General features: G+C 39.3%; 1 protein-coding gene across 1 annotated transcript; it reads left to right on the top strand.

Annotated features, from left to right (window-relative positions):
* The first annotated feature begins 5,097 nt into the window (after window positions 1-5,097).
* RGS1 (regulator of G protein signaling 1) lies at window positions 5,098-8,870 on the top strand. Its single transcript, XM_006129137.4, has 5 exons — window positions 5,098-5,331; window positions 5,707-5,787; window positions 6,511-6,572; window positions 7,137-7,300; window positions 7,971-8,870. Exons 1-5 carry the CDS (start codon window positions 5,171-5,173, stop codon window positions 8,154-8,156), a joined length of 654 nt encoding a protein of 217 aa, XP_006129199.2. The 5' UTR covers window positions 5,098-5,170; the 3' UTR covers window positions 8,157-8,870.
* Window positions 8,871-12,742: the final 3,872 nt, after the last annotated feature.

Below are 12,742 nucleotides of genomic sequence, written 5' to 3'. Positions count from 1 at the left end.
CTTATACACTCACCATCTCGTTAACTTTTATCCTCCAAAACATTAGCTAAAATACTAAGCTGTTAAAAAAACAACTTCCTCTCATACAGAAACTAGATTCTATTTCCTTGAAGTGCCTCTCTTAAGAAAAGGAGAGATCTGCATCTTATTTCTTCAGGTCATGTAGAAGACAACTGAATTTCAGAGAAATCACTTGTTTTCATTGTTAAAACTATGCTTCCATGATTGGAGAGGATTTTTAGGGGAGAACATCATAATGCTATCTGACTATTTGACTCAAACTCCTCACAGTAATCATATTGACAGTAATCATATGGAAGAGTGGGAGCCAATACATTTTGATTAAACAAAATGTAGTATATAAGAACTGGAGTGAGGCCAGCAGACAATGAAAGTAGCGTTAAGGCTAGTTTAATGAGTGATTTGAGAAAGAAAAAGAATTACAGAGAAAGAAAGAAGCAAGATATCAGTTGGACAACCCAGTCCTGCATGTGGACATCCAATTCAGGAAGCAGCCACAAGAAGAAGTCATTTAACCCACATTCCCCGAACACAAATCTGAATATCCAAATGTGATATTTATTGTCCACTTCTGAAAACTGGACTTCAGCTTTTCCACCTAGCCCCACCCACACTTACCTGATGAATTATTTTATAAGCTACAAAATTCCCCCTAGTACTTAAGGAACAAAATATAACACTTAGGGTATGTCTACACAGCAAAGTTATTTAGAAAAAGCAGCCATTATTGCAAAATAACTTTACCAGCGTCTACACAGCCAAACAACTATTTCAAAATTAAATCAAAATAGCAGCGAGCTTATTTCAAAATTGGTAAATCTCATTCTACAAGGAATAGCACCAATTTCAAAATTGCTATTTTGAAATATGCTTTGTGTAGACGCTTATTTCGAAATAGGGGGCCTCCAGGTCTTCCCAGAGTGCCTTGCTGGCCACTCTGCGCACAACCAAGAAAACTCCTCCCCCTCTCCCCAGGGCCCTTAAAGGCATAGACTGTGGCCACAGTGCCTGTGCCAGCTCCAAGCCTGCCAGCCCAGAGCCAGTAGTCGCTACGCCTGACCCAGTGGCCCCAGCACAAGGCAGGCAGCCAGTGCCAGCCAGCTCAACACTGATCCCCAGAACCAGTCTGCCAGCTCTCACGAGCCTGCCAGGGTCCGGAAAAGCCGGGCACCTGCCTGGTCCAGTGCAGAGATCAGGGACCTAATTCAGGTTTGGGGGGATGCCGCCAAGATCCATGATCTCCGCACTAAACAGAGGAATGCAACCGTCTACAGGTGGATGGCTGCTAGTCTGGCCACCAAAGGCCACATGCGATTCCAGGAGCAGGTTCACATGAAAGTAAAGGAGCTGTGGAAGGCATATGCCTGGGCCATAGGGGGCAGCTCCCAACCAGGGGCAGATCCAGACCCTTGCCCCTATTTTGATGCCATGGACCACATCCTGGGGGACAGGATGGTCCATACCTCCAAGTGGTCATCAACCCAGGTGCAGAGCTTGCTGCCTCCTGCTGCTCCAGCCTCTGATGCCTCCCCAGCTACCACTCCTCCTCCCACTCCTTCTCCCTCTCCTGCTTCTTCCTCCCCACCCTCCCCACACCCCCAGAGATGCAAAGGACCCTGCACCTGTGGTGCTGGGAGACAGTTGGGCTAGCGAGACCCCCTACCCTGAGCCCTGAGCTTCTCCTCCCCCTTCCTCCCCTTGCCTCCCCCTGCAAGCTCCCTCCTCCAAAGTTTTACCCTCCCCTCTCCCATCCTCTCTCCTCCCCTCTCCCACCTTCTTTCCCCAGCGTCACCTCAGTTTCATTCCCCCCCCCCCGCAGTTTTGTTCAATAAAGAGGCTTTGTTGTAATGAACAAATGTGTCTTTTATTGTACAGCAGGAAGGGGAGTTAGGGAGGGGTAAGTGGAAGGACATGAGGGAGGAATGAGGAACAAGCCCCCAGTAGGGCACACCAGGTAGACTGTTACTGCCTGCAGAACATGATGCCAGGCTCGCAGTGTCACGTCCAGGAGAAGCACCAGAGTGCTTGGGGCGGCTCTGGCTCCATGCTGCAGAGTGCTGTGGTGTCCTGAGTGAGGGCAACCAGAGCATACAGAGAAAAAAAAATGCTTTGCTGTCCCTCAGTGAGGTAGGCAAGCAAGCAGGGAAACCTTAGAACTGGCTGTCCGGGAGGGCGGGGGCGGTACCTTTAAGCACAGATAGGCTCAGGCAGCAGCCACACAAGGTAACGCCTGACCTGATGCCCTGACAGAATCGGTTCCAGCTGGCCTTAAATGCGATTCAGCGTCCTCTCAGTGTGGGTGCACTATTTCAAAATAGTAAAACACTATTACGAAATGCATTTTGTGTCTAGACGCGTTATTTTGAAATAAGCTATTTCAAAATAACTATTTTGAAATAAGATTTTTCAAAATAACGCTGTAATGTAGACATGCCCTCAGACAATTAATAGCTTTATTATAAAAAAACAATTTTCTGAAAGCAAATCACTATGCTTTCTTCCCCTCTTAGCCCTGCATGAGGTCAAAGAGTTTGAGAGCATTTAGTAAATAACTTGCCTCTGCGCACTTCTTTGTTTATATAACCTGAGCGTCAAATGCACCACAGGAAGCATTCAGACCGAAACACTGAGATCATCATGAACATTAGGAGAGCCAAACTGTCATCATCCTGATATACTCAGCATGAAAATTATCTTTCATACATCATGTCTGAATGTTTATATCAACCACAGAGACCTAATTTTCATTCAGACTATATCCTCAATACCACACTTCTACAAAGTAATTTCAAAGAGGTGAGCAAGTTTTCAGTCACTGAGATTCCAAAGCAACCTGCTTCCATTATCCATTAGTTAATACTTACAGTTCAAAAAGTAAATGAAGGGTTTAAGAAAAGGAAACAGCTGAAATTTCAGATAAGACCATAGCTTTCTGGGAGCAACTAAATTAGACAGAAGTTTCCAAATCAGCATCCCAAAGAGATGGATGTAGATAACTCACATGTCTCTGGGGCTACGTATACACAGCAGTGTTATTACAGAATCACTGACATTATTCCGAAATAACATAGTGTGCATCTATACTACAGTTATTTTGACATAAAGCCGAAATAATGTCAAAATAACTTTGGCTAGAGGACTTCTTACTCTGACTCCTGTAACCCTCATTTCACAAGGAATAAGAAAAGTCAGAGGAAGAATTCTCTTTCTCTGACTTCCTGCTGTGTAGACAGCGCCAAAAGCCAAAATAAGCTATTTCGACTTAAGCTATGCAATTGACATAGCTCAAGTTGCATAGCTTATTTCAGCTTTATCTCTGCTGTGTAGATGTGCTCTTGGGGAAGGGTTATGACTCCTCCCCTCACCTATGGAGGCTTCCCTAATACCAGAACTAGTGCAAATTTGTAGTGAAAGGGGTGAGATCTGATTTTGTTTATGTCTACACTGCAATTAGACACCTGCAGCTTCCTGTGAGGTTCAGGCTGTGGGCATGTTTAATTACAATGTGGACAACCAGGCTCCAAAACCCTGAGAGATGGGAGGGTTCTAGAGCTCAGGCTTCAGCCTGAGCTGGAACTTCTACACCACAATTAAACAACCCCACAGCCCAAGCCCCAGTCAGCTGGCACTGGCCAATTGTAGATGTCTAATTGCAGTCAAGACCAATCCTGAGGGAATCTCTGCAAGATAGATAGAAGATCAATTCTATAGAAACTCCCTGGCTGTGTCTACACTGGCACCCTTTTCCGTAAAAGGGATGCTAATGAGACACTTAGGAATTGCAAATTCCACGGGGGATTTAAATATCCCCCGCGGAATTTGCATGAACATGGCTGCCGCTTTTTTCCGGCTTGGGGTTTTGCCCTTTTCCGGAAAATAAGCCCTTTTCCGGAAGATCCCTTATTCCTACTTGAAAGGAGTAGCACAAGGAGTAACGGTAGTTCAGATTAGAGAGCCTAATCCGAACTACCTACTCCGTGCCGCTTGTAGCCGCGGGCATGGAGTCCGAACTACCGGGGCTTTAAAAATGGCGGCGCCCAGCAAGATGCAAATGAAGCCCGGAATATTTAAATCCCGGGCTTCATTTGCAACTTCAGTTGCCTACATTAACCACCCTAGTTCAAACTAGGGTGGTAGTGTAGACATACCCTCAGTGTGTTATATGTTTTCTCTGCTTTCTTCAAACATCAGTTGATAACAGCAATTTAAAAATAATTCCATCACAGCATTACAAATGATGGAGACACCTATTAAATATGGTTTTGAGCTTCTACAATAAGCATGATATAAAATGCAGTAATTGGATCAAATTTATTCAAGACAACTCTTAAGACCTTTCCTACAAAAGCCAGTTTGAAACACTTCTGTGGTATTCATAGTTTAGTCCAAGCATAAATAAGCTTATTGCAGTACTGAACGCAGAATTCTGACAGAAGGAGCAATTAACATATATAGGTTGCAAATAAAGGGCTGTATATGAATCCAGAACTCTGGTGATAATACGTTTCCTGACTTATTTTCTGCTGCATCACAGCACCAGTCCATGTAAAGGTATGTAATGTATGCAGTGTTAGCACTGGGATATTAGAGAGACAAGGGAAGTGTGGTCATATCTTTTATTGGACCAAAGTCTGTCAGTGTGAGGGAGAAACGTTGGAATTTAACAGAGTTCTTCTTTAGGTGAGACATTCCAATCTCAAGAGGTTTGCCTTTTTCACTGACAGAATTTGGTCCAATTTGATATTCCCTCACCCATAACTGATCCATTACAGAATACAGCAGATGCACTCTAACTAGATTAAATTAATCTGGAACATATGGAAGCACATCTAACAGAAGTCCTGAAACATACTCATAATAGACTTTTTCAAAACACCAATCAGAGCTACACAAGATTTTTGTGCATTTTTAAATTTTACTTAGACTTTTTTTTTTTTTTGCCTCGCATAACAGACCCAGTTTCATCCGGTTCAGACTTCACCACAAGACCAATGCTGTTTTCTTTTTGAAAGACACACGTCACTGTACTCTGAAAAAGGGGAACTTCCACCTCTTGTGGTTACATTGCATGATAAACAGCTCTGTTCACACCAACTCGAGAGGTTGCTTGGACTAATAAAAAGCAACGGGCACCAGAGGCAGAAAGGAGATGTTTGTGGCTCTCGGGACTATTACTTCAGAAGTCAATCCCATACTGAGACTAAGCAATATGCCCGGATTGTTTTTTCCTCACAATCACCTATCCGAATTGAAAGAAGCTGATTGCAAACTTGCAGAAGGCAAGGGTCGTAAAAAGAAGCAAAATGCTTTGTAAGTATATGTGACTTACTGTCAAATGAAAATGAACTTGAATTGAAAAAAAACATTAGAAAATTCAGAATTAGTGTTCTTTTACAGAGTTTGCCCAAAGCAAAGCTGCGTTCAGAACTGTAAAATGATACCATTATTATAACAGAGATTGAACTGAAAGGGAACTGGATGACTAGGTCCTAATATAAAAAAGTAGTGAGTAGGAAAAAAGGAGCAATTGATCGTAATTACTTGCATAAGTATCCCATTGGTATCAACAATGGAACAGAATGATCTGGCCTTAAAGATTTAGAAGTCCTAAGACCTTCATGCAGAATACTACCTAAATGTAAATGTGTTTAACCATAACCATCCATTTCTGATCATTCATTTCAGTGGTGCAAATCTGAAAAGCTATTTGAAGTCCATGGTACCACATATTGAATCTAGCATCAAGTCTAACTCCAGAAATATGATGTAAGTACTAGACTTTAGAAATACACAGTAATTATGAATTAAGACTAGATTACCATATTTTGTCCTCACAAACAAGTCTTTGAATTTGCAGTCATGTACAAAGTACATGATGAGCCATACATTATTTTTAAGATCAACCTAATTTCATTTTCCTAGTTACAAAATGGGGTTTTATAAATTGAGTAACAACATACTAGAGGGTATAAATGGTATAAATGTTTTCCTTTTTTCACTCTTTTTTATTTATGGGACATTATGAGGTGCTAATCACCATACCTATCGATTAATATCCCACTTACATTATTAATAAATTACAGCTTGACAAAACTCTTGTGAAATAGAGAACTATTCCCATTCCCATTTTAAAGATAGGGATAACAGCGATATGCACAGATGAAATGTTTTGCCCAAAGCCACAGAAGAAGCTAATGAGTCATGGAATGAAAACCAGATCTACCCAGGACTTTATTAACAGACCCTCCATTCTCCTATCATTTACTTCAAGAATTCCATTGTTTTTGACTTGTCCCATTTATAGGGCAACAGCATGCCACTAATTTCATGAACAGCTCACTAAAGACTTTTTCAGCAATCAATGCATTTTCCTAACATTAAATAATCAGCTATAACCTTTAAGTATTCCACAGAAGATGTTAAATAACATAATTAAATAGTCAATACTTTGTTTCTTCTGTTACATTTTTTTTCTTTTGAACTTCACAGGCTTTCTGCAGAGGACGTGATGCAATGGTCCCAGTCTTTGGAAAAGCTACTTGCCAGCCAAAGTAAGTATTATTTTATCGGTGCAACTTTCTTGTATTAATCTAGTGAGCTTTCATGCAGACTAAGCCAGTAGCATTCCGTGAATAATGTTAAAAATAATGTCCAGTTTCCTTTCAGTAATTCACATCTTCACTGTCACAAGACTATCTATTATAATATAGTTCCTTAATTTTGCAGCCTGTCTTTACATAGGCCCAGTGCTTCTCCTATTGATGTAAATGGAAATAATCTCATTAAATTCAGTGGGATTGGATTAGATCCCAAATGCCCAAGTTCTTCTAAAGAATGCAGTTAAGAGTTGTGTTTGCATTTGGAGCTGAAGAAAGCCCATGCAGAGTTGAACAGACTCTCACTGACTTCACTAGCCTTTCCATTGAAGTGCCCTGCAAAAAATAAATAAATAAATAAATAAATAAATAAATAAATAAATAAATATCAACAAAATCTTACTACTATAATAGAAGACATCTATGTGCAATTTACTGTAACTGTATTTATTTTATACTCCCAAACTTAAGTTATAAATATAATATTATAACTGATTAAGTTTTCCTTGTTTGTTGTAGGTGGTCAAGGTGCCTTCAGGGACTTTCTGAAGTCAGAATTCAGTGAGGAGAACATTGAGTTCTGGCTGGCTTGTGAGGACTACAAAAAAACCCAGTCTGATCACTTGCAAGACAAGGCAGAGAAAATTTATGAAGAATTTGTTCAGATAGATGCAGCTAAACAAGTAAGTACAAAGTTAATCTGTATTGTGTTATACATGAAAGATTATGGGAACTGAAAAACTGGGTTAAAACAAAAACAAATAAACAAAAATCTCTCCTCCAAAAAAAGAAGAGAAAGAAAATGTTGGTAAAAATCTAACAGGAAGGTGAAGTGACTGTTGTTGATTCAGCAGGTGGTATTCTTCCCTCTAAGTCAGTATGGATTTCAGCAAGATGTTAAGGGCTAGTTCTGCTGATGGTGGCGCTGTCACCTGAATGAGACATGAAACCACTCTGGATCACTTGAGTCTCTTAACGATCCAAAGACACTCTGAATAACATAGAGGTGGTAGCACAGGCCACATTCTACACCAGATGCCTACCTTCTGCCAAAAATTCCCCCTGAAATTGAATTGGATATTTCATTCATCATTTCCTGTCATGATTTCTCCTTCTGATCCCAAAAGTGGGTATACTTCAGTAGTGAATGATAATTCCTGTGTATAGTTTGTATACCATTTTAAGTTCAACCAATTTTAAATGACAGGTATTATTTAAGGATATGTTAATTATTGTAGCTTAAAGAAATCTTGGACAGTTTTAAGTCTGTGTTTCCGAAAAAGTGACAGAAAAATGAAGTGAGAGGAAAAATTATTTTTAAAATATTAACAAAGTTTGATTTTCTCTTCCTAGATCAATATTGACCATCATACAAGGGAAACTACAGCTAAAAAGGCTCAAGACCCAACTTTCACAAGTTTTGATGAAGCCCAAAAAACTGTATATGTGTTAATGGAGCGGGATTCATATCCTAGATTCTTGAAATCAAAAGCCTATCTTAATCTTTTAAACAAGCTTCAGGTCAACAGTATTAAGTGAAGAGTTTGATGCCATGGAAAACTGATGGTAGACTTTGTGTGTCAACTAACCTACAGTGAGGAGATCCCCCTGTGCAGCTTGAATTCAGTGCACAGAATGGAAACATTTGTCTTTGAAGTGCTGGGGGAAGTGCAGATAAATGATCCTACACAAGAGCTCATAAAACCCAACATGATGAAGGCACTCATGCTAGATTTCCAATCTGAGAGAGCGGGAAGGGGGCTGAAAGAGTGGAAAGGCCCTCTATCCTTTGCCACTAAACTGAAAATGGATACATAGTTAGTTATTATTTGTATTGCACTGTTCTGACGTATTACTAAATCCCACAAGTTGGATAATAGTTTGGAAGAGTTAGGGTAATGCCCTTGTTTCTGAGAATAATGGGTAAAATAATTAATACTGGGAGGAAAAAAATACTTTTAAGTTGTCAATTTCTGAAATAACCACAGAAATGCATAAAGCAGACCAATATGTTAAATGAGATCTTGCCCAGGATATGAAATGTTAATACATGTGCAGCAGTTCTATTGTATTGAATGAAATGTATTATAAATGTGACAATTGAGAATAAGTTTCTATTTTAAGTTGTATAAGCTAGTTATTACTATTTATATATTCAGCACTAGGTACGTAGCACATTTTCACTGTTTAATTTATTGCAAAGTGTGAAATGACAAGCAATTCCTAAATTAAAGTTTTGTGACAAAAACATAACAGTTCTATGGTCATTTTTCCTCTACCATAAGGTGGTTTTGACACCTGAATTAAGGATTTAAATACTGATGCACAGGATTCTCTTCTGCCATACCCCAGTGCCCTCTCTGTTATCCTCTGAAATCTTTTCATTCTCACATTCTAATTCTCCTCTCTTGCCCTTTTCTCTTGCACCCTATTTACAGCGACATACCTCCATTTCAATGAGATGTACTCAAAATAAGATCAGAATCAGGTCTAAAGTTTCTTCTCATTTTTTGCACATCCCCAACCTTAGCTGTTAAGTCTTTCAACAAGTACTGAAGCAGAGAGGTGAAAAGTAATCTCAGCAGAGCAACTCCAGAGCTCACTCCACTTTTCACATTGTTGAACTGTTAAACATCCGGACCACTCATGCTTATTTATCAAGAGTAACAGTAACGGCTGAGGCTGATCAGTAAACTCCCTGCAGTGTAAGTACTACAGAGCCTTGGTAGATGATATGACAGAATCTAATTTACGTTACAAGTATTAAGAACAAAGATCATTTACATTTCATTCTGATTCTTGTGTTAAATTTGCTCTGTAAACTGTGCCGTGTCATGGACAGGCGAGCACCAAAGTGGGCAATAATTACCGGGGAGACGGCCAAAGCAGGAGATCAAAGTTGTGTACTTGAAGTTACTAACTAATTCCAAAACACAATTACTATCAAATCCAGAGTTCAGAGAGCTCATAAAAGTAGAGTTTATAATGAAAGTAAGTAACCATGAACACTGTTGTCAGTGAGTTCACTTTGTGTTCAGGATAAAATCTTGTACTTCCCTCACATGCAGAACTTTTTTTATCTCACTGTTTCAGTTTTTCCATTCTCCCAAAGATACAATCTTAGACTCTGGGTTTGACTCACTCAGCTAAGACCAGGAAGTGAAAACCCATTGCCCATGACAAAACGAGCAGCACTGACTTGGCCTTTGTCACTCTCTTGGGGAGAACATGCTATGTTTGCGATTTCACCGCTGTGAAAGAGTGTTAGAGAAGGGGGATGAGCAAACATGGTGGATAACAGGTAATTTTCAAAGTAAAATAACCAAAAGAGAAACAAACAATTATCAACATTGACAACTGGGAGAAACAATTAGGTAGAATTATTAATTACATGCTTCTAACGTGACTAGTTCAGGAAAAGCAAATCAAAAGATGGCATTATATTTATTACTGAGACTGAACTTAAAGGGTAAATCACAATTTTTTCTTCTCGTACACTAAGAGATGCCCCCAAAATAAACTTGAAACAGAAAATGTTTATTTAAGTAATTAAAAACAAAACAATTAACTCAACAAAAAGTATACATGTGAGATTGCTACAAGGAAAGAAAGGTACATAAAATGAATGCTAGCAATGTAGCAATACTTAAAACAACCTCTTAACTAAATAAAAAATTCTTAATCTATAAAGTAAATTAAACTTTTGCTGAATAGACTATTATTATTATTATTAAGAATAATAAATGAGCATAACATTTAAAAAGATATGAGCATCAATAACAATGGTGTTCATTTAGTTACTAAGAATGCTAATAACATTAACAAGTTTTTTTGTCCAAATTAAGATTCCCTATTAGCTAAGCATTATTAGCATACATCAACAGCTAAACTTAGAGAAATGTATCAAGGAGCTACATGGGTTGGTTATGACAATATAATTGGAAACAGTAAGTCAAGTCAAACAAAAGCTAGCAAACCATTCTTACTACTTTTATGTTTGTTTTAAGGAAATAGTATTCTGAGGGGTAAGCATGATTCTATAGTTTGAAATTAAGCAGTGTTTAGACACACACCTAGTTCAAGCATGTTACTGTGACAACTTTCCTTCTTCCTTGACCTAAGCCCATCAAATGGGGTCCATTCTATAAATCTTCTTCATCCAAAGCACTCAGTTCAATGCCAGAACATATATCACACCACATATCAATAGGTTTTCCTATGTGGCATGTTTTAACTACTTTTTAGAGCGGCCTCTTTTTCCTTCAGTCCTGAACTTTTGGATTCTTACACACTTAGTTGTCAAGACTGCTCTTTACATGACCAAATGACCTGAGCTTGTCTCTAGCACACACATTCCTCACCTGGCTTGTCTTGCTTCCAGCCTGTCATTCATCTCAACAATTGCATTTCTGTGGAACAGATCATTTGCTCATGTTTCTTCATTGTTCTTCACACAGCATCATCCATTAAAAGTGGATTAACTTTCCCTTTTATATCACTGATATCATCCTCTCTCTCTCTCTCTCTCTCTCTCTCTCTCCATCTGAACCAGACATTTCTTATCTTCACTCTAATTTCATCTTTCATTTCCCTGCATTCTGAAATTCAAATGCTTGAACCAGGTGGTTGGGCAACTTGGGACGCCAAACAGTGCATGCGGGAAAGCCCATCCTCATTCCCATGTTGGGTTCCAGCCCTGTGGTGCACCCTGAATTGAAAAGGTTGTAGGGAAACAAACCACTGGGTGACCCTTATTTTCCTTATTTCGCTGCATCTATTGCAGTGGGGCATGGTATGTCACCAAGACAAAACATCGCTCAAGGAGGTAATATCATAGGGCCTCCATGGCCCATTTTATGGCAAGGCACTCCCTCTCAACTACAGCATACTTGCACTCCCTTGGGAGCAGTTCCCTGCTAAGATACAATACTGGGTGTTCTTCTTTCCCAATTGTTTGTGATAGGACTGTCCCTAACCCCATGTCCGACGAGTCCATTGTGCTCAGGTGAGACTAATTGGGAAACAAGAAGGCATTAACCCTCTCTCCAAGATAGCTGCCTTCTATAAGATTTTTGCAGTTCACAGGCTGTGGTCTGCCACATTTCAAATAGGATGAGTGTTCCCTTTGTTCTCTGGCCTTGATGTAGGTCTGCCTCAGCTCCTTTATCTTCATCCACATCTGGTCCTGGGTGCCGGTATGCTCCTTCTGGACCAGGCTGGCAGCCCTTCAGCCACAGAAGTCGGCATTTCTGCTGAGGTATCTTCCGAGTCAAGCACCAGTCCCAACCCCATCCCTGAGACCGTCCATCCCCCTCACTAGGGAACACAATTCCAGTGCTTCACCAGTCTCCCAGGACAATAGTAAGAGAGTCAATATGTACCAGTTCTGACTTACATACAAATTCAATTTAAGAACAAACCTACAGTCCCTATCTTGTACGTAACCCGGGGACTACCTGTAGTTAATTTGGCAGTTATTATTTCAAAATATCTTATTTTGAAATAACCTTGTAGTGTAGCCATAACGTTACTGGAAAGAGATAAAAAAAATAAGATTTAAAAAAAACACGCACAATTATCTCCTCATTCAGATATATTAAGGTGACAGCACATTTCCAAAAAAGGATCTGTTTAGTGATTAAATTATTTTTATATTGAACAGTCCAATATTTTGGGCTGTGTACAGATTCTTTGTTGCAGGTTGCAAATCTACCAACTGGACAGGTTAAAGTCACTGCACATTTCCTACCCATCTACTAGCTTCAGAAGAGTCCACGTTTCCAAGAGTTCCCAGCCTCTCCTTGGAATTACTTAATTTCTTCTTTAGCATTGTTAATTAAAATGTAAAACAAACAGAACTTTTTTAATGTCTTCTGGTTCAATTTCTTTTGCTAACTTCTCCAGCAATTTAACAGGATAAATGCTCTATCACTTTGTTGTAATTTGGTTAGTTTCTTCTTACTCTATATTTGAAGTTGAGGAAAGTTTATCTCATCTTTTTCTTACATGTAGGAAGAATTTTCACCGATTTGATTTTTTTTGGAATTCACCAAATTCCAAATTAATTATAAAATCAATAAATTAATCACAAATAGAGTATTTAGCTTATTTTAAGCATTGTCCTT

Source organism: Pelodiscus sinensis, chromosome 9, assembly GCF_049634645.1.
Source record: "Pelodiscus sinensis isolate JC-2024 chromosome 9, ASM4963464v1, whole genome shotgun sequence".
Taxonomy (NCBI): Eukaryota; Metazoa; Chordata; order Testudines; family Trionychidae; genus Pelodiscus; species Pelodiscus sinensis.
Note: the sequence above shows the minus strand (reverse complement) of the source record. Positions and strands in the feature narration are given on the sequence as shown.

Coding starts and splice junctions, on each gene's coding strand:
- RGS1 (XM_006129137.4), top strand. CDS start 5,171: ATGTTTGTGGCTCTCGGGACTATTACTTCAGAAGTCAATCCCATACTG. Junction 5,332..5,706: donor AAAAAGAAGCAAAATGCTTT/GTAAGTATATGT, acceptor CATTCATTTCAG/TGGTGCAAATCTGAAAAGCT. Junction 7,301..7,970: donor AGATAGATGCAGCTAAACAA/GTAAGTACAAAG, acceptor TTCTCTTCCTAG/ATCAATATTGACCATCATAC.